The sequence below is a fragment of the Onthophagus taurus genome, chromosome 1, assembly GCF_036711975.1.
Source record: "Onthophagus taurus isolate NC chromosome 1, IU_Otau_3.0, whole genome shotgun sequence".
Classification (NCBI taxonomy): domain Eukaryota; kingdom Metazoa; phylum Arthropoda; class Insecta; order Coleoptera; family Scarabaeidae; genus Onthophagus; species Onthophagus taurus.
Window position 1 is genome coordinate 33,824,904 of NC_091966.1, and position 21,920 is coordinate 33,846,823.

Below are 21,920 nucleotides of genomic sequence, written 5' to 3' on the forward strand. Positions count from 1 at the left end.
AGATAGAGACGGTAGAATGTCAAGTTGAGAGAACCTTATGGAAGGCAGACACACAGTTGTATACAATTTTGTAGACTTGTAGCACTTATGGGACATTCCTTCCAAGCGTTCTTTGAACATAGTTTTATCAACAATTCCGTTTAAATGCAATGTTCGAATCAATATGAAACGTAACTGTTTTCATTTAATATCGCGTTCGCGTTAAATTCTCTTAATAAATTAGTGTTAAAAGTTAATTTGGAAGAATTTTCAGAATACATTTTGAAATTGTTTATTGAAGAGTTTTTGGAACATGACTGATTCGTTTTCAACCAATTTCCCACCACAAACATATTCATCATCATACTTTTTAAATTTAACGGAGGTAAGTATTCATTTTTTCGATGTTAGGTTATGTTAATCATTAACCGATTTATGGTTCACAGAAGAAATTGGTTTTAATTGTTTATATGCACATTTTTTAATAAAATCATTACAGCTTATGAACCTTGAACATGTCAACAATGAACTGAAAAAGTAAATTTTTAATGTGTTTTAATGTTATCTTAAAAATGTGTGCTATGAAAATGGTCTTTTTTGGGTTAGAAGAAATATTTCACTAAAACAAAAAAAAAACTATTAAAAATATTTAAAGTATTCTCAAGGCGTAAATGCAAGTTAAATAATCTGTTTTACTTTATTATCTTTTATGTATTATATACACACAAGATTAGTGTATGTTTTAGTTCAAACTCAAATAAATGTTTACAATCATAAAAAGCCAACAGAAACTGTTCAAGAAGTTTTTAATCGAAAATGTAAACGCAAAAAAGAAAAGCATTTTTAAAAATGTTGGTGATTAATTTGTTTTTAGAATTGAAATGTTGATATTTATAAATTTAAATATCATTAACCTATTGATTTTAAAGCATTAAAATATTTATAAAAATCTTTAAAACTCAAGAAGAATAAGATAAATAGTGAAGATTTGCAAATAAATCTTTTTTAATAGAGCCTGATACAATTTCTTGTTTACCTTGAGCACATAAACATTGTGTTTTTCATTCATTCAAATAATCTTTTTTACAACTTCATTATTAAAGTAATGTCATATTTTTCTTAAAATGTTTTAATGAATTCAACATCAATTTACAGTAAAAGCTGGATATAATGGACTACTGTTTGAATGAATAAATTTAATGCATACAAATTCGGACAGTTATCTGAAGCTATTAAGCCTAACACTAGCACTAGAACTAACACTAGACCTAGAACTAGAAACATTCGGCTTTAGCTGTTTTAAGAGATATACAGCTAAACCTGAATGTTTCTAGTTCTAGGTCTAGTGTTAGTTCTAGTTTTAGTTCAAGAAAAATATACAACAATGTAACGCTGAATAACAACTAAAACTAGAATTATCACTAGCATTACAACTAACACTAGTCCTAGAACTAGAAACATTCGGGTTAAGCTGTCTTAAGAGATGTACAGCTAAACCTGAATGTTTCTAGTTCTAGGTCTAGTGCTAGTTCTACTTATAGTTCAATAAAAATATACAACAATCTAACGCTGAATAACAATTAAAATTAGAACTAACACTAGACCAAGAACTAGAAACATTCGGGTTTAGCCGCACGTCTCTCAAGACGGCTAACTAATATTATACCTAGAACTAGAAACTTTTGGATTTAGCTGTGCATCTGAAGAAAAAAAAATTTTGTCCGTTATATCCGAATTTCTTTCTAACGAGATCCCTTTTATCGAGGTTTTACTGTATTTACATATTCAAATGGTTCCGGTTATAAAATAGAACATGAGTAACGAATAGTATTAAGCGTCTGGGTGGGCTTAATACGTTTTACTCAGAGTTAATAGGAACGTAATTATTGATTCATTCAGATTTGATGATTAATAAAGAAAATTGCGGATAAATCATGATTGATTATATCTTATTTTTACTTTGACTTTTAATAATAAATCAGATTAACTTTGTTTTCAGGATGAAAAGAAACAGCATGCGACGAAGAGAAAGTTAAAATTTTCAAAAGGCGAACCTTCTTTATTGGATTGTTTCATAAGAACGGTAAGTTCAAAACGAAATAATTATAAAAAAAATGCGGTTTTCGTTTCGACATATTTAATAGATATTTTCTAAGAAAAGTTTTAAACCTCAATCATACTTTGAAATTAATACTATTAATACTTAAAAGCTTTCCTATTTTATTTTTGTACTGCGTTTCGTAAGACATAAAAACGTTTTTTCTACCTATTTATTTTAACGACCTTTATATTTATAGTACATTGTTATTTGTACGTTGTCCCGCTTTTATATTGACTTTAATTAACTAAAAACAAGCACAGTAGGTGGCACAAATTCTATTATTAAAAACATTGTATTCAATTCATTAAGAAATAAATTAAATTTTGCATTCAAAAATGAATGAATATAATTCTTAGAAATGATATCTTATTTTGGAATACATTAATATATGTTGATTTAAAAATATTATATAATATAACATAATATTAAGAATTATTTCTAAGAATTAATAAATTAAATGTTGAATGAATTTTATCTTTTCTTGGGATACATGGAAAATTGATTTCAAAACTATTTCTCAAAATTTCCAAAATTGATAACTTAAGTATACTATAAACATTAATTAATTAATTAATTAATATAACTTGATACAAAATGTAGCTTAAGTTTCATTGATTCAATATTTTTGCTTCTTGTAGCTCAAAAAATCATTTTATTTCGTGGTCCATTTTCTTCTTCCTCTTTATTGAAGACTATGCCTTGTTTTTCTGCTTCCTTGGGGCTCTTGGGATGCTGAAATCCAGCATTTGTGCCACCTTTTCGACGGTCGTCCTTTTATTCTTGGCGCATTTCGTCCAAATCGCACCACATCAAGCACCTTCAGTTCCTGCCGTATTGCTGCGCTTCTTATCTGATCTTGTAGTGTTACTCCTTTAATCGTCCTTAGCGTTCTCATTTTAGTGGTTGTTAGTTTTTGATGTATCTGCTGGTTTCCGATGCATAAGTCAGTACTGGCCTTACTGTCGTTTTGTTGATGGGGACTTTGCTCTCCTCGGACAGGTAGTTGTTCTGCCATACGATGTCTTTTAGATATCCAGATATTCTAGAGCCTTTGATTTGTGCCCTAACTTCTTGGTGGAAATTTCTGCAGCTAGAGATGTCAACGCCTAGCTACTTACAGTACAAGCTATTTCTAATGAGGCGATTTGTACATCTTATTTGTACTTCAGTGTTTAGGTCTTTCGGCGTAGTTTTGAAACGATATAGATAGATACATTTCTTTATTGTGTTATTAAGAAAAATAATAGCATAAAGTAATTGGATTATTAATGCATATCACAAGTCATGACTCTCAAGCACATTCTCCTTTGCATTCGCAAAGCCTGGGCAGCGTGAGCAGAATGAACCTAACATAGAAATATATTTATTTAACTTCATGACCAAGCTCAGCACATGAATTTCCCATGTTAGCTTGAAATCAAATATCACTCCCAGATATTTAACCAGCTGAGTGAGATTTGGTGGACTGGAAGAGATTCTTGGACGCGTTCACCGCAAAATTGTTATATTCAAACCAAGACAGGAGATAGTTGCAGCTTTACGGCCTAGGTAAATAATAGCGATGAGGCCGAATACGGGGCTTGTGAAGCTTGTGGGAGTTGCTTTAAGACGATGAACAGCATGAGGATTAAAGAGGAGCAAAGGTGTAGCGTAAAATTGGGGTGCACTGGAAAAATTTCCAGCTAGAAGTGATTTTGCGAAGTAGCTGATAATGTTTGCATAATAGTTTAGAAAGAAATAATTGTATCTATTTGGTGCTGTTTAATGAATATCAGTTTAACGATATTTCGAAGCTTTTATCGGTCGCGAGATTTAGGAGAATTGGTATTTGAGACATAAGTGTCAATTATATAGTTGTGGATTGTAATAGGTTTGTGAATTTGGCCGCTTTAGTGATTACCGTTTTTTGGTGATTCTTACACATCACTGTAATATAACATCATAAACGCTTTTTTTTATACCGAATAGCAGATTATTTTTGCGTGTACAAGGTTTTTCCATTGTAGAATCATAAATAGTTGATTGCGAAAATTAAAGTTGAATCATGTTTTTCCATAAAGGTTTTTATGTTAATTCTAGTATGCATCATTTTTCAGTGAAGTTGTCATTTTTTTGAATGCACATAATTGGCAAACTATAGAGAAGTTTTATGGTTATAATAAATTTTTATTTTTTTATTATCTCTTTTACGTCTTGTATTGGAATATGTATACATTTCCCATGTATACTCATTTACCGTAATATATACGTTTTGACAGACACTTATCTGGATGTTTTGGAATCAAATGCATGTTTCATCAGGAAATATAGTTTATTATTATTCTAAACACATATTGCGGTAATACAGAATGTTTGCAAAATGTTTATGTTCGACGTATGCGTATATAATCTACTTATACACACGTATGCAAATTTAATATTTATTTAATATATAATTCATTCAAAGTTTCTGACTAAAATGACGAATAATTCGCATTCGAAAAAGAATAATGAAATAAATTTAGAACTTTAGGGACGATGACATCAAAACTGGTTCAAAATCGTTTATTTATCGAACGGATGCAGTACATAAAAAAAAATAAAAATGATAATGCGCTTGTACTTTTGTGTGCGAGTTTCTCTGTCTGTATTCGTTATAAAAGAGTAGTACCTCTTTGAAATATACACATAAATTCACGCACACCAAGCAACTGTTGCGTTCGTCGAGGAGTAAACGGCGCGGTTTTACAAACGGAGGTCACCGTTGACGTCAATGACGGTGACCACGTGATATGCTTTTCAAAAGCGACTCTCTCACACACAAAGTTGGAAAGTTAATAAGCGGTAGATGGAATTTCTTCAATCGATTCTGATTGAATAAAGACATATCCATCTGATTAGAAATTGTAATTGGCGAGTTTTTTTTGCCATTAATAAAAGAAAACGGTTAGGTATTTGATTCAATTTGTTTCGATTCAATGCAAAAATTTGATTTTTTTCGTGTCAAATTGAGGAAGGAATGTGTTTACTTTTATTTATTGTGTAGTTGTTTATAAATATTAATAAATTGAACTTTAAATTATTGGTAATATCACAAAGGTCTCTATATGATAAGTAGAGCGTGCAGGATGTCGAATTGATATAAAAATCAATATAATTAAGATTTGTCTTTAAACTTTCTCGATTGAGAAATTCTTGTTTTGAGAGAATGTTAACGATTAGTGTCTAGACAAAGTAGATTATTCTAGATTTTTTCGAATTAAACGGTTTAAAGAAAGTTTAAGTTAAATTAGGCTTTCAGATAAAATGTTTAAAAATTATCTGTATTTGACATAATCTCATTTAAAAGGCAAAATTAGCAAAATTGAAATTGTTGTCTTGAGATTTATGTGCCACCGACAACCTCTTACGAAGGTTAACAGGATTTAAAATTTTGCAACACACTAAAATGAGAGACATTTCTTTGTATGATATCTATCTATCTGTGTGTTGTTGCCATTCAGTAGAAGTTAACAAATTCTTACAATTATCCTAGAACCCTCTTTGCAATACTTCGAATTTACTCAGCTGTGAACAGAAGTTTTTCAAAAATTTTTAGAACTCTGATACGAAGCAGCTTTAAGTAAAGAATAGACATTTATTTTTTCTAAATGTCTGATATTAATATGTCATGGAATAAGAGTAAAGCAGTATGCTTAAGACTTTATGAATAAATGAATTTATTTGAAATACGCTAAGTTATTTATGTTCGAAGTTATGCTCTCTTGATATAAGAGCTTTATACTTAATTTGTAGCATATCTTTGGATAAGCATTCTGTTGCAATCAATTGAAAGATCAAATTGTTTTTAAGTATACCGACTACTAAAAAATCTTCCTCAGTCTCTTCTCTGATCGATTGTTCCAGGCTCTAGGAGTTATAACTAGAATCCTGCATGTTAGGGATCATCTAGTTTGCGGATTGATACCTTACAACTTCTTTATACTTCTATACACATATTGTAGTATTTACATTAATGGAGCATATGTTCGGGTTACATCAACCATTCTACAAACATTCCAAGGGCTAAAGGAAAAAGTGTTGCTTAGAAATGAATCGTTGATTTCAAACCTTCATCTACGTATTTCATTACTTGTATGGTCTTTCAGTCTTAGGGTAGCCACAAAGGTGTCTTCAATGTCTCAGCATCTCATTGATAAGTAACACAAAGAATTGTTAACAAGTGGCACGTTGTGGTTATTTACAAAGTTACTAGTTAAGAATTCTGTGATTACTTACAAAGTGCTTCTGCTTAGTCTTACAAATGATTGCACTCCTTCGGCAGAGTAGTATCTTAAAAGGTGCTTGGACTGTCAACAGTGCTACATCAATAGTACAATGATCAATTCGATAGAATAATACTAGGCATTTTCGTCAAACATATAACACAGATAAAGTCATTTCTTTGCATAATATTAAAACATTTGTGTTTGTATCAAAATGAAATTGTCTATCCAAGAAAATGATGAATTTCTGCTTTTTATTTCTAAATCTAGAAACATGCCGAAAAATATTAATGTAATGTGTAATATTTGGATACCATGTCACAAACTTCTACAGAAACATGTTTAATGTGATGAATATCATCAAAACCTTTTCATCAACTTATTAATTCGTTTGGCTGACTTATTCTTACTTATACGAAGATTTACTTAACACCATTTTGAACATATTGAAAATTTGCCTTGTTTATATGACTACTTGCGTCAAATGAATGAACACATTTTGTATGTTGTAATAACTTATATGATATGTTTACCTTCTCAACTACTCATTTATTGTCCATACCGCAATTAATCATTGCTACATTCTATTTCAAAACAGTAATCTGTTTGTAATCTGATAGCTAACTTAAAATTTACCGTCATTAATAAAACTTCCGAAAATTCGTAATTGAAAATATATGTCTTGAGGTGGTTACCCAACGTTTTTATTAATAACTCATCTTTTAATCTTCAACCCGAGCAGTTTTCATGTCTTGGGTGTCCAATTATTGAGCACAAATGATAATAAGTAGTATTTATAGATTTTTTGTCCCTTCTACCGAATTTTCTTTCCTTTTGATGCCTAAACCACAACATTCTAAATCCACACACTTCTTGCTTGATGCATACATGTTTTCTCACTTCATCGGTTTATGGATTAGCATCCAGAGTTTCTTTGAAGATTTTGAAACCACTATCAACTTTTGTATACAACTCCAAATCGTTCTTAAGATATTAGAAACATTTCAAAACCTGCACCACTCTCAAGAAAGCAGCGGAGTTTTCAAAATTTTTCGTGTATTTGTCATCATGGTACACAATCATAAATGAATAACTCACTAAATATATGAACAATAAAATGAGAGGAATTATAAAAAAATATCTCTGTACATTAACATTTTCATAGAATTTATTTCTCTGTCATCGACATTTTCTGCGAAGTTGTTTAATTGCCATCGGCTAAAAACGTACGACTTACCAATTATGCCACCGGACGTGAAAGTATCTCTATGCGTACTAGCTACGCTCCATAATCCATATCGAGATGGTTACGTAAATTAATTATTCATAATAAAACCATGAAAGGAATTCAACTACTTATGTATTTGGAGAATAGTTTTGAGACATTGTACGTAGATATTATTCATTGCATACATTGATGTAAAATGTCTTCCATCAAAACAGAGCCAATCATTTGAAAACGTTATATTTAAGTAATGGAAGCGTTTGAAACATTTAACATTAAATAATGACATAAATCATTGTTGAGGCTGAAAACTCCATATTTATTTTAATTGAATAAAACATGTACTTCCTAATCGATTTTATTATAATTGATATTTATTTGAATTTTAAATATAAAAAGTTGTATTTTGTCCCATAAATCATATATTCAAAAGCACATAAATATCAACAATTTAATTTCCTCGCAAAACATCCGTACAAAACAATTTCACTTAAAAAGTAATAAACAAATTTAACATTTTTCTTTTAGTATTCTAAGTATGAACTCGAATTAAATTAATAATTAATTTAATTATTATTAATTATAACATTATGATTATTAAATTTTTCTAAAAAAAAATCGAAACTTTGTTAATTTTTATTTAAAATAACCGCAAAAATATCAGATTAATGATAAAATAACAAAATACGTCAATTGCGGTTTTTAACACAAAAATGGATCAATATTAAAAATTACTAACAGGGAAAACATGGTGATGATTAAATTTGTTTCTAACGAATTCGATTTCGAGAAAAAACATTCAAATACCTACTCACGCCCCGTTTTCGATTTGGTCATCAAAGTGCTGTCAATTTGGTATTTTAATAAGTAAAACAATAACACGTACAACTATTTTCCCATTCAACTTAAAACGATGACGCATCAACGTCGATTCGGGAAATCTTACGCTCGAAAATACGGATGTATACATGAAGCGATGTTTTTCCTTTTCATTCACGTAAATTTAAAAATGTACGGATCTCTTTCGAATATCCGTAAAGTTTTTATTGAAAAAAAAATAGATTTCTTCTAAAAAGAAACTAAAAGAAATAACATTAAAAAAAATTAAAGGATTTGTTTATATTACTTATTAATATCTTATATTGACGCAAAAGGAGTGAAATAAACGATAATAATGTACAAATATAAAATACAGTTTTATTTTTGGACGGTTCCGTGACGTCCTTTGAGTTCTCTGATTGTTTAAATTTTGTAACATTAAGAGACGAAAGATACATCGCGCTGACCGATGCAGATTTGTTATTTGTTGTCAGTTTTGTTTATTCACTTATAAACTACGTGCTATTAATTACCATTGTTTTATTTTTGAAATGGATTATTGGCAATACCCATGAGTTACGAGATCAAAGTCGTTCGCATAAGAAAAAAAAAATGTCGTAAACATATAAATCTTCCTTATTTTTGTAACAATTAACTGTCAGGATTGGGAATATTAAACAATTTTTTTAAGAAAAAATATTGAAATTAATTTCTGTATGTCAATTAAAGTTTAATTAAGATTTAATTAGAGTCTGGGAACTCAACAAGAGTTATTAGAAAGTTTTAATTGAAATGAAATTGAAAAACTAGCCAATTTTAAACTATTTAAACATTCTAGACTACATCGAATAGTTTTAGGTAACATCTCTGAACGGTTCTACGATGGTATTAGTTATTATTATTTAAAATTTTGATGCAAGAATTTCATTTTTTAGAACGCAGTGAAATCTTGACTTTTTTTCTCAAGGGAAAAGTGTGCCATTTAAAGCTCTGAATAGCGCCCCAAATTCCAATGCCTTAATTTAGATATAATTTGCTTTTTAAACCAGTATATTGGTGTTGCTAGAAAAGATTTCCTTATTATTGTACGTACGTGGTCTTCGCTTAAATTCAACATCTATAAACAAATCATCGAAGTTGTATCGTATCTTTCGGACTCTATAAGCACTACAGAAATGGCGTTTTGGCAAAAACATTGCTGATCTTAGTTCACATTCCAATTCATTTTTTGTTTCTATTTTGTCTTACAAGTTTCAAAACTAACATTTACGGTATGTAACATTTACTGTTTCTCAAAATATTTCTGCGGAGATGATAATGATATCAGAAATATGTTGTTTGAACAGCTAACAGTTTTCTTTCTATTTTGATATCTTCTCATGAGTATAATAAACCCATTATTTGTGCAAGGTTGTATCAAACAGGACGCAGATAGTTTTCCCTATCTCTGCACATACAATTTTTGTCTTGTCTTTCCTCTGTTTGACCAGAATGATATAAAATTAATGAACTGTTGACAATTATTGCTACCTAAAAATATTGTTCCTTTTTCTTCTCCACAATAAATAAATTATAACCCATTTGTTGTCTATAAGTCTGTAAGCGAATCAAACAACACGAAGTATTTTGCTAAGTACTTGTGAGTTTGGTTAATCTTGCCTTGATAACTGCTTAATCTGATTTTAGTCTTTGGTTTTGGATAGGGGTTCATAATATGTCCTTCTCCAAAGCAATTGTAACATCCCATTGAACTAAAATGACTACTTTAATTTGTGCATGATGATTTAGGCTTTAATATATCCTTAAATAAATCATAGGAATTGAAGTAATTCTTTACCATTACTATTCCAGCTGATAATAATTGATGACTGTCTTTATAAATATCTGCTTAAATTAAGCAGTTCTTATTAAATATATTCTTGCATAAACTTGATTAATCAAAAAAGTCTATAACATAATTGATTCCAACTAATTTTTTAAAGGTTTCGATGTTATTTATTTAGCCATGATTTGCTAATTGCCAGTTTGTTACCGTGAAGGTTAGAAAGAGTTTGAGTTAAATCTAACATAATTAATAATTCTGCGTATTGATCTCACGCCTTTCGGAGATTGACGTATTAATTGTTGCTACATGCTATTTCAAAACCACATTCAATAACAAAAAAATTGCAGACATCTTCTGTGGTTGTTCGAAACGTTGTTTTCTTGAAAATTTTCGAAATCTTTTGCGCAATAGTCTTTTGACATTTTGTAGATATGAGTAACGATAAACGTAAGATTCTTCTTCTTGAATTTAACTTAATCTTCTAACTTAATAAACATTTTTTTTTGCGGTTCGTTTCGCTTCTCAGCCGCTGCTTTTCATCTCACAACTAATTTGTAAGCGATTTATAGAAAGTAAGTGTATTTCGCAAACAATTCGTTTGCTTGTCTAAATATGATATTAACATCGAAAAATTAACAAAGATATGGGGTATGATTTCCATGGAGGACAAAGAAAAATTTGGAATATGCTAAGAAACAAAAATTGCACTGAATTAGTGGGAAGAACAGTTTTGTAAACTCTACACTGGTGACAGGAACACTAGCAAGAGACCAGAGCATACTACCGAAACAATACATCAACCACATATCCACAGAAGAAATAAAACAACCACCAAATAAAAATATAGAAAATGTGCTGGGGTTGGTGAGATATCAAAAGAGATGCAAAACATACGAAAATACGCACTACTCAACGAGCTGAACACCAATTGGACAAGAAGAAGAACAGAGAAAGGAGTGACAAGCAGAGTACCCATACAAACTGGCATAAGACAAAAACAGCAACAAAAGGCAGCATGAAAATCTCGACGTCAAAAATAAAATCTCTAACAATAGCAAATTGCAAATTAACAGTATACAAAAAGCCTACAGAGTAGATGGTTGAGTTTTAAATATCTTGGGATTAATGTTACGAGCAGCAGGAACCTTGAAGAAGTATATGGTTACAGCTATAACAACGGAAGAAGCCTTGATATCAGGTTACGTGAGGGACTTAATGCGGCAAAACAAGTAATAAGACCTTTGTAAGATCTGTTGTAACATATACGATAGGGACAAGAGCAGAAAATGGTACCACAATTCTCAGAATAACGGGCATAAATGTAATGACGATATTAGAGAGACTTGCGGTATCCAGGATATTGTAGGATGTGCCCGTAAAAGAGGACGGAAATGGAGACATCATGTTGATAGTATTGAAACCTCAAGTCTAGCAAGGATAGTCAAAGATAGACTTCCAACAGCAACCAGATCCCTTGAACGATCTCCTATGCGATGGTATGAAAGCTGGAGTTTAATTTCCTAATAATTAAGAAGCAAATGACGTTTTAAGACCACCATATTTGCGAATATTTGTAACCTTTCCTTAATGCTATCTAGTTATTCAAATCTTTACAGATAATTTACGTGCCTAACTACGTTGCATTTTGCAGCGACATCTGTTAAAAGCTATTATCATTAAAACCCCATTTAAGTTTACTTCTAATCAGATGATCAACCATTGCGAATCTAAACGTGAAAATGTGTGATATTACGGAAAAATTGATCGGTTTTTCTATTTTATAAAATACGAATCATCGTGGTTATCGAAATATTGTGAATAACAAGGTTGGTTAAGTTAGAAAAGATTTAATTTGTCATATTTTTTTAGTTTTTAAGTTGTCGTCAGTGTTGCAACCATTTTACCAAGAGACAAATTATTTGTACTCGTATAATGGTAAAAACCCTTTCGTTGGTTTTCCAATTAATCTATTTTTTTGAGACATAAGCTATAAAGAACTGTTAAATTATTAACAAGGCTTTTGAAAACCTACCTTCATACAATTTTGGTTCTGCAAAATTTGTCCATTCACTTTAAAAGAATTATTAATCGATTAGCTTCGACTGTTCCTGATTGCCGTTTGACCGTCTTCGATTGCAAATATAGAATTCGAGATTGAGCATACATTACAAAATAAAATGGTTCAAAAAATAGTACACTATTTTTAAACACTAGTGTAGTGTGTCATTTCCGGCCAAATTTCATTAAAGCAGTTAATTGTGGTTTTAAGTTATCATGTTAGGAATTAGGTGATGAACTTTTTTACGTTATAAAGGAATATTTGAGGTTAGGTTATACCAAATTATAACGTTCTAGGAAGGCTAACTTATTTTATATAAATTTTAATTATCGCCGATTTCACTTTTGTTAAAAGTATGAAAAATTTTGAATATGAATTGACAATGAATTAGTCAAAGTGTCCTAAGTTATCAACTTTGAAAACTTACTATTTAAGGAAAATGTGGACCAATAATGTTACTTAATGTTACTTATAAATTTTGCTTTACAGTTAATATAGATAAATATTGTCATATTTTTTTTGAATCAGACTTGCACTTGTGTTGCAGGTGCAACCCTACAGTTGGATTCCGTATGTCCAATTTGATTTTAATACTAGCTTGTATATTAGCAACTTGTTTTTTAGTGATAATGTTGATTTTCTGCCAATAAGCCAATATAGGTGTCTAAATTTGATCTCAAGTTCTTCAAGTTTTTTCTTGACGTGAGCTTTCTGGCTCCAGCCATTGCATTCAAATTGCATTGCCATTTGTGTACTGGGACATAGTTTACTTTCTTATAAGTAAAGTTTATGTATGTCGATTTATTTTTTTTGTGTTTAATTTAGTAGCCATTGTTTGGTCCAGTTTTCTATCGAATTTCACACCAATTGTAACTTATTTGCTGCAACTACTTCATTTTCTGCAACAGCCAAGATCGCTGTATCATCTGCGAATGTAGCTGTTAAAGTTTCTGGTATCAGAGGAAGGTCGAAGGTGTAGAGTAAGTACAGTGTTGAGCCAAGCACACTTCCTTGACCAACAGACTTTGTCGAAAGCTTGTGCAACATCCAAAAATACGGCGGACCAGCATTTATTTTCTTCCATTGTTATTTCGATAGTATTCGTTATTTTATGCACTTAGTTTTTGAAATTTAAAATTTAAAAGTAATTTATCGATTTAAGTCTTTTAGTATAGAAGCAATGTTATGTTTGAATAACTCTATCATGTAATTAAAAAATAAGCTTTTAAAGTTATTTATTATCTTTCAAAAAAATATAAAATCAAACTATTTAAATCTATTAAAATAAAAAATATTATAAACAACTGATGTTGTCATGAATATCGTTAAAATTACTTAATTCGTGTTAATCTTTGCTAAAACGTCAATCAAAAAAAAACCATCTTCTCTCCAAAATACGTATATACTACCAATTTACGTACGTAGTATTTTTTAAGGTTTGTAAATCTTTTATTTCCCACTTTTCCTTCTAGCAACTGAACTTCTCGCGTGTGTGTGTCATTGACGCGAGCACGTCGCTCCTCAAAAGCACATCTACCGATACGAAACACTCGTAGTCGATTCGAAACCAACTAACGAGAAGCAGTTTCCAAAATCTTCAAAAAAAAGGGAACATTAATAAAATTTTAAATTGTTAATAATAATTTACTTTTGGACATTTTTGAAATTAAATCAAGTGTTTTGGTCGTGTAATATGTGTGTTAGTCAATCGGTTATGGTGCCGGCAATTGTGGAATACGTAGCCGCAAAAGGAAAAGAAAGTTATACTGGATTTATATCCGAATTAGTTTGTGTTAAATGTACCACATCATCTGTAAGTTTTCATCTTATTCTTTTTATAATTGAAAGTTAGATTTAAACTTTTAAATTAAAAATTAATTTGAATAGATAGATACAAAAACAGATGTAATTTAAAACAAGTTATTTAAATTTAAAATAATGAGGAAGAATTCAGGACATGGAATATTTTTAATTTTTTTCCTTTTTAATTAATTTTCGAGTTTTTTACGTCAGGTTATTTTCCTAAATATTAAGAGGTTACTAATTAGAAACATTTTACATTAAACGATTATTCTTTTTTTTCTTTTTTAAATGGCACTTAAATATGAATAAAAAACTTTAAAGGCTCCTTTATGTTTTTCACCTAAAATCAATCGAATTTGTTAATAACAATTATAAATTAACAATGGTGACAACAGTAATCATCGGTTATGTGGGACGAGGTCGCTAAATTCACGATAATTACTCTAAATTGTACGCATAACTAAACACGACAACGCTTTCACATCCAACAAATTTTAATTGAGTTGTATTGTTAAATCTCTTCTCTTTGTTTTATGCGATTTCTGCGAAAAAAAAAATAATACAATTGACAATGACCTTTTTGTTTAAAATGTTGAAAATAATTGTATTCTTTGTATTTTGTTATTCCAGCCTCATGAAGATATTGACGTCGTGGATTTGCTAAAAACTACGCAAAACACGAAAAGTGATTCGGCGAAAACCGCTTTTAAATTGTGGAAGAAAAATCAATGCAGCAACAATAACAACAAAAAAGGATCTAGTCATAACAATAGCAAAAAATTGGATGAAGAAATGTCGATGTTACAATTTTTGGCAATCGTAAGTTTTATTTTCATTTCATCATTTTTATTTCTTAATTTAAGTTAATGAGATAAAAAAAAAACGCAAAAATGTGATAAAAATGTTATTTAATTTTAATTTATTGATCGTTCATTTGATTTAAGAGACAGTTATTTTTGTTGCAATTTCCATATTTTCCGGTTAATTTCAGGAAGTCAAAGGTTAGAAAACTACAATGATTAGGTACAATTTTTTTTTATATATTTTAGTGTAATGACTTTAATTATCATTTAAAATAATTACCATTACAATAATAGAAAGGTCCAAAAACAAGGTAATTTAAAAATTTTTTTTTGCAAATTATTGCTTTAAGTAATGACTATTTTTTATTCTAATCAATTTTTTTAATTTTTATTTAAATATTTGTGAATCTCTTAACACTTTTTAATTAAAAAAAGCAATCTGTTACATCATAAAATCAAAAGTTGTGTTATAATATTTATTTATAAACAAGTAATTTTGCATTTATTTATTTATTTATTTTTTGTTGATTCTTAATTGTTGTTTTTTCGAGATTGAATTAGCATACAAAAAATGGGTAATTTTATTGTTGGGTTAGGGTTTTGTTTTGTCAATTTAAAAACTAAAAATATCTCCGTATTTTTTCTCAATTAAGTCTGTTTTATTTCTTGGTTTTTTATTATAAATGAAAACACTTTTAAATTTTTTGTCACCGTCATAGTTTATTTTATCCAATTCGATTACAACCTTTATCTCTTTTAAGTAGTCCTGAATATAAATAAGGAAAGCGATTTTACTTCTATATTAAGTGTATTGCCATGTTGTAGAAGCATTTATTTACATCTTGAAAAGCAACCAAGAGTACGTCATGATTTATATATATTTTGCCTTAATGGTATATGTTTTGAAAATTGAAGCTAGAAAACCAGTTTAAGATATTTGAGTTTGAGTTGGGTAAAGGAGCAAAAGTGTTCGAAATAGTAGATATCGTCCCCATAGTCTTTAGAAGATGCATCTCTGCATCCAGTAACTAACATACCTCACTTAATATATTTGACGCTTAACACATTAACAGCACATGACATAAACTATATGGATTTGTCATAAGTTAGTTATAAATAACGCATATCGGGTAACGTGAAATATGGCTCGTTTTTATGTGGTTTTAGTTGTTTTTGTCTTTTTTGACATTAAATTAGTTACACGTGTCCACTAATAAAAAGTAACTATAAAATGACGAATCATTTTCAAATACTAGTAATAATCGTGGAGATGCAAAATATAAGTCACGCAATTTACTAGTGCTTTGCGCTTTATTTTGCCATTTTGACATCATAGTCTTCTAGAAGAATTTATGACGAAATTTTTATTTAACATCTTTTATGAATTCTGTTGTGTGATAATCTCAAACTTCTAAATTTCGAAATAAATGATGAAATCTTAGTTTATGTTACTGAAGCTGTTTTATATAAACCTTTTTTAGAACAGCTATACTGGGTATGCTAAACTTGTGTACAAGTTCTGAAATTACATGTTTACAGTAAACAACTTTTATGTTATTAAATATGCATAACTTGTTATGGTGAAAGTCAAATATTAAAAACGTAAAAATGGCGGTAAACAATGTCAATAGTGTAATTATACAGTTAAACAAACGCAATTATTAATTAAAGTCTGGTTCAATGATACTCAATCACGTAATAATCCTACAGAAATATATCATTAATTTTAATTAATTCTTTTTTCATTCTTATTATTCGTTATTTCCCAAGAATAATAATAGAACTTGATTTCTATCTATTTCATTATTGATGAGAGATTTAATTTTGCAGTTATGTAATACGATTAAAAATATTTTGATCATCCAAACTTTTCCTTTCTTCTTTTTCCTTTATTTTTTGAATTCTGATTATCTGGTTGACGGTGATTTGAAAGCACGTTTGGAAGTTTTTATTACTCCCATTTGTAATATTACTTCATTACCATTGTTTTCCAATAAATTACTTGAATCAATGATTCCAGAAATAACCCAAATCACTTTATGGCTATTTTGAGTTAAAATATCAATTTGACTCATTGATTAGACTCATTTCATAATTTGCTGCGATATTTATATGAATAATAACTATCAAATAACTATTCAAATTCCATTTCTTACAGAGTATTTGATGCACTCATTTATTGTTTCTAATAATTCTGATCAGTTAATTCTTGATCATCAATACTTCGCGACGGATGCATTGTACTAGTATACCGTATTCTAAGGAAGTTCCTAAAAACGGGCTCCAAAACTAACAAGGAAATACTTGAACCATAATTATTAAATTCGATAATTAATATTTGTTTTGCACTTGAGAGTCCTTTTAAAAAGATAACCAGCCATTATTACTAATTTGATTTTCTTTAATAACCTAGATCACCTTCCTAGAGATTAACTTATATTTACACATCTGACACAAGTGATAACGTTACATTCAATGAGACTACGTTACATCTAGTATTAATACATAGCATACTGATGCGTGTGCTAAATATAAAATAACCACCAATAAATTACAAAGACAATAAACAGAAATTAAACGCAAAAAAAATATTTGTTTTATGTGGTCATTCAGGTTCAAAGTCATCCAGGTTACTGTTATAGATAGAAGTGTAATTGATTTTAGACTCAAGTTCGACAGGTTATTTATAAAATTACAAAATAACAGTAAATAAGGAAATTAGATTCAAAACATATCAATCATTATTAACTTTTTATGTAATCTTCGTTCAATAAGAATTTGGAAGGAGGAGTGTAAAGGTTTCGGAAGATTAAGGTTGTAAGGGTAAAGTTTTAAATTAGGTTGAGTTAGGCACTTTTTAAGACCTGATAAAAAATAGACTAATATTCAACTTACCAGTTATGTTTCCCAAGAAAATATATAAAAACAATAATACTCCGAAGATACGTAATAAGTGGGACCGGTATATATAACTTAAATCGAAAATTACATAAGTCGAGTATTGCCAGGTTTGAGGAAAAATTAGTGTAATTACAACTTACAACACAATGTGAACACATCTATTTATAAACATATTTATAGAATCTTATGAAACAACAAAAAAATAATAAACTAGATATTGATAGCAATTCAAATTTGACGATTTTGTTAAATCGGAGATGTAGTTTGGTGATATAGTTCGTTTTCTTCCCTCGTAGAATTTCTTGATAACAAACATTGCCGACATTGTGGCCTCTTCGTTATAACTTGTTTCTTCTAAAATCGTTATGCCAGTTTCTTTGGAATTATATTCTTCGGCCAATTTTAGTTGGCACTTTTTTCGGTTGTATTCAATATCACCTTCTTTGTAATAAGTTCTTTCTTACTAGTTGTTCTTTCTAATCAGCTTGTCAAGAGTAAGTTCCTCATCTTGTGAGTCCAAGAAATATCTTTACTATCAACTTCAAAATCTATTCCCTAAACATCAACGAAGGTATTAGTTTACAATCGTTAGCAGCTTGGTTTCCACCAATTATAGTTATTAACCGATCTGGAATAGTTATGACTCCTGAAAATATTCTTTATGGCATGAATTATAATGAATATATATTAATCATTATTTATATTAAATGGTATCTGTGTGTAAATATCTGCACCAGATCCTTTGCTTGGTCTATATATATCATCAGTGATCTGCCTCTTAACCTTTTGAATTTAAGCATACGGCGTAGTTCTTCTAGAATTAATGCATTAGTGTGATAGATAGTCCAAGGTATTCTCAATATTCTTCGGAAACATATCATTTCAAAAGCTGCAATCATTTTGTTTTAGTTCCTTTGCGGATACTGCGATCTTTCCAGATTTTAGCCAGTTTGCCCAAAGTCTTCCATGCCATTCCGATTCTTTTCTTTATTGTTTGTTCTGAGCCGCTCCTATTTGTTATTTTCATGCCCAAATAGATCATCTTATCCTTAACATCTATGTCATGGATTAGATACAATGGTCAAGATACTATACCCGCCTGGTCTATAATCATCAAGTGGTTTTTAAATCTATTCAGTCGCAGTCCGTACTCATCATCCTTTCCTGTTTAGTAATATTTTGCCTGCGTGATTTATTAGAGCAATAGTTGTATAGTTAATCATTACATGTTATTGTAAACAAATTAAATAAGTTATTTAAGAGAAACGTTAAGAAATGGCAAAATAAGTTATGAAGAAAAGATGAATTTAAGTAAAATGACTTTTATTTGTGTTAAACACCAACATGATATTCTCTATGCAGTGAATTTCGCTTAAAATGCAATATACAAAAATATATTTCCATAGAAACTAGGCCATATTTACTTGCTTTGTCCCACATAAAATGCAACACGTCTGAATGTTTCTAGTTCTAGGTCTAATGTTAGTTCTAGTGACAGCCGTCATGAGAGACGTGCGGCTAAACCCGAATGTTTCTAGTTCTAAGTCTAGTGTTCTTATCATAAGGACGTCACCTTTTTCCAAGCAAAATTTTTCCTTTGCAAAACTACCCAATTCCCGTACTATTGAGCTATGCTGCATTTTATGTGGGACAGCACAACTGCATAGTAGTTTCGTAATTATGGTTATTGCATTCATATATTGCGAGTTATATGAAATTCCCGGTATGTATATCTTGTAACTGACAGAAAAATTACATTTTCAAAATTACATTTCAATCTTTAGAGACGTTTTTTTACAAGGAATTTTGTTAACAGTTCGTTTTGATACCTTAATAAAAAAATTAGATAATTATTGCCTCATTCTCACTTAGAAACAAGTTAAATATGGCATTTTGATTTATATTAAACGTCAAAATGACATTTTAAATTGACTTTTTTAAAAACGTCAACATGACATTTAAAACGTCAAAATGATATTTGAATCTTTATAATCGATATTTTAAGTGTTCGTATAATTAAATATGGTTTTATTATTTATGTTTTATTTTACATTTCATTTTATTGCAGTTGTAATTTATTTGAATGTTAAGTTGACCTTAAACTTAACCTTATATGTAAAATTTTTAAATAAATCGAAAAAAACACTAAAAATAACGTTTAAAATAATTCAAAAGATACAAAAGGTATTTGTAACACTACTCATAAACAATTAAACTCTATCACCCGTACGTGCCTATAATATCACGACATTTTTTAAGTTTTTAACAGTTTTTGAATAAATAGCTTTCTAACAATAGGTTTATAGTGTGTTTTCATAAACGTTGTTATATAATACTACAATTTTATTTTACTACTTCTTTAGAATTTTTTTTACTACTCCTTTCAATTTCTTTTTTATTATTTTTTTAATTCCTTTTATTACTTCTTTTATATTTTTTTTACAATTTTTTTTTGTTATCATCTTTTTTCCAACTTTTTACGACATAAATTCGGTCGAAAGGTTACCAGAGCGTATTTATTATTGACCGATTGACGTAGGTACAACTGCAACTTTCTCGTCGAAATTGACGTCCGTCCCGTTTCGTACCGTTTTCAATCGGTCGTTTCACATTTTTTCTACCACGTTCGAAAAGATTTTATTCTGGTCGCACAAACGATTGACCTTACTAATTTTTTTTATCTTCTACCTTAATCGAAACTTCCGCAAAAACCTTTTAATCACGTACAAAATACAATGAAAACAAAAAGAACTTCCTGAATATTTCTTTTTGTACTATTCAAATTTTTCTCTTTTTTTTAGAACGCCTTAGATTTAAGCGCACCCGCCAGTGATGTCTTATTAAAATCGAGAAATAGCAGTTGGTTCCAACTAAGCGGTCATCCGGATAGTTTAGCCCCAGCGGGACCTGGAACTGTTTGGAAGAAACGCAGCGGAGATCCGAGTGACACAGAAAGATACGTTTATGAAGAATTAAGCAAAGATCCGAGCCTGAGGGATATAGCACCAAGATATTTCCGCGAAGTTGAATATAAAGGAGAGAGATTTATTGAGTTGCAAGATTTATTAAGCGGATTTCAAGTAAGAAATACAACATAAAATTGTTATAATTATCATACTAATACATTTTCTTTCCAGGACCCTTATGTAATCGACATAAAAATGGGTACAAGAACATTCTTAGAATGTGAAGTTGAAAAAACCAACGCTCGCAACGATTTATATAAAAAAATGATAGCAATTGACCCAAATGGTCCATCCAAAGAAGAACACCAATTAAAAGCAGTTACGAAATTACGTTACATGCAATTTCGTGAGAATCAATCGTCAACGAGAAGTCACGGATTTCGTATTGACGCGATGAAATGTCGCGGATCACCCCCAGTAACTAATTTAAAGACTATTAAATCACCCGAAGATATTGCAAGGACGATGGATACGTTTCTCGGTGGCAAAAGTGAAGTGAAACGACGACTTTTAGATCGATTGAGAGAGATTCGAATGAAAATTGAACAATCAGATTATTTTAAACGTCACGAAGTTATTGGTAGTAGTTTATTTATGATTTATGATGATCATAAAATCGGGGCTTGGTTAATTGATTTTGCGAAAACGAATAAATTGGATGAAGGGAAAACGGTTGATCATAGAACACCGTGGAAACTTGGAAATCGCGAAGAAGGATTATTATATGGATTTGATCACTTAATAAATGTAAGATTAATTAATTAATTTATAATAAAACGATTATTTTAATTGCTTTTTTTTGTTATAGATTATCGAAAATGTTCAATGCTTGGAAAATAAGAACAATGGAACCATGTCGAAACCTTTAACGGTTTCAGTTACTTCTTGAACTCGCTTAATTAAGAAAATTGTATACAAAAAGAATCCCTCTCCCTCTGTTGGAAGCAGAAATGAGAATTTGATTAAATTAACAACTTTTTTGAAGAAAGAATTTTGAGTGTTTGGTCCGGATCGAAGATGTGCGCTTGATTTTTTTTAAAGACAAGAGTTTTGGTTTTTTTGACTGATACGGAAAACAGTTTGAGCATCCTATCTAGTCATTCCCCCCTGATAAGTCTTAATCTAGGTACTTAAGTATTTAATTAGAATTAAGAAGCGTATTATTAATATTGTATTTTTTGTATAATAAAACATT

The 21,920-nt window shown here is 29.8% G+C and overlaps 1 protein-coding gene across 2 annotated transcripts; it reads left to right on the forward strand.

The window, feature by feature from the left end:
• Positions 1–21,728, forward strand: LOC111420377 (inositol-trisphosphate 3-kinase-like protein). 2 transcript variants are annotated; one of them, XM_023053351.2, is made up of 6 exons: positions 1–364; positions 1,979–2,062; positions 14,686–14,874; positions 20,561–20,839; positions 20,897–21,472; positions 21,534–21,728. In XM_023053351.2, the coding sequence occupies exons 1-6, from the start codon at positions 293–295 to the stop codon at positions 21,612–21,614; spliced, it is 1,281 nt and encodes a 426-aa protein (XP_022909119.2). In that variant the 5' UTR covers positions 1–292; the 3' UTR covers positions 21,615–21,728. The 2 variants fall into 2 exon arrangements, with proteins under 2 accessions (XP_022909119.2, XP_022909120.2); XM_023053352.2 differs by lacking the exons at positions 1–364; positions 1,979–2,062 and adding an exon at positions 13,805–14,065.
• Positions 21,729–21,920: the final 192 nt, after the last annotated feature.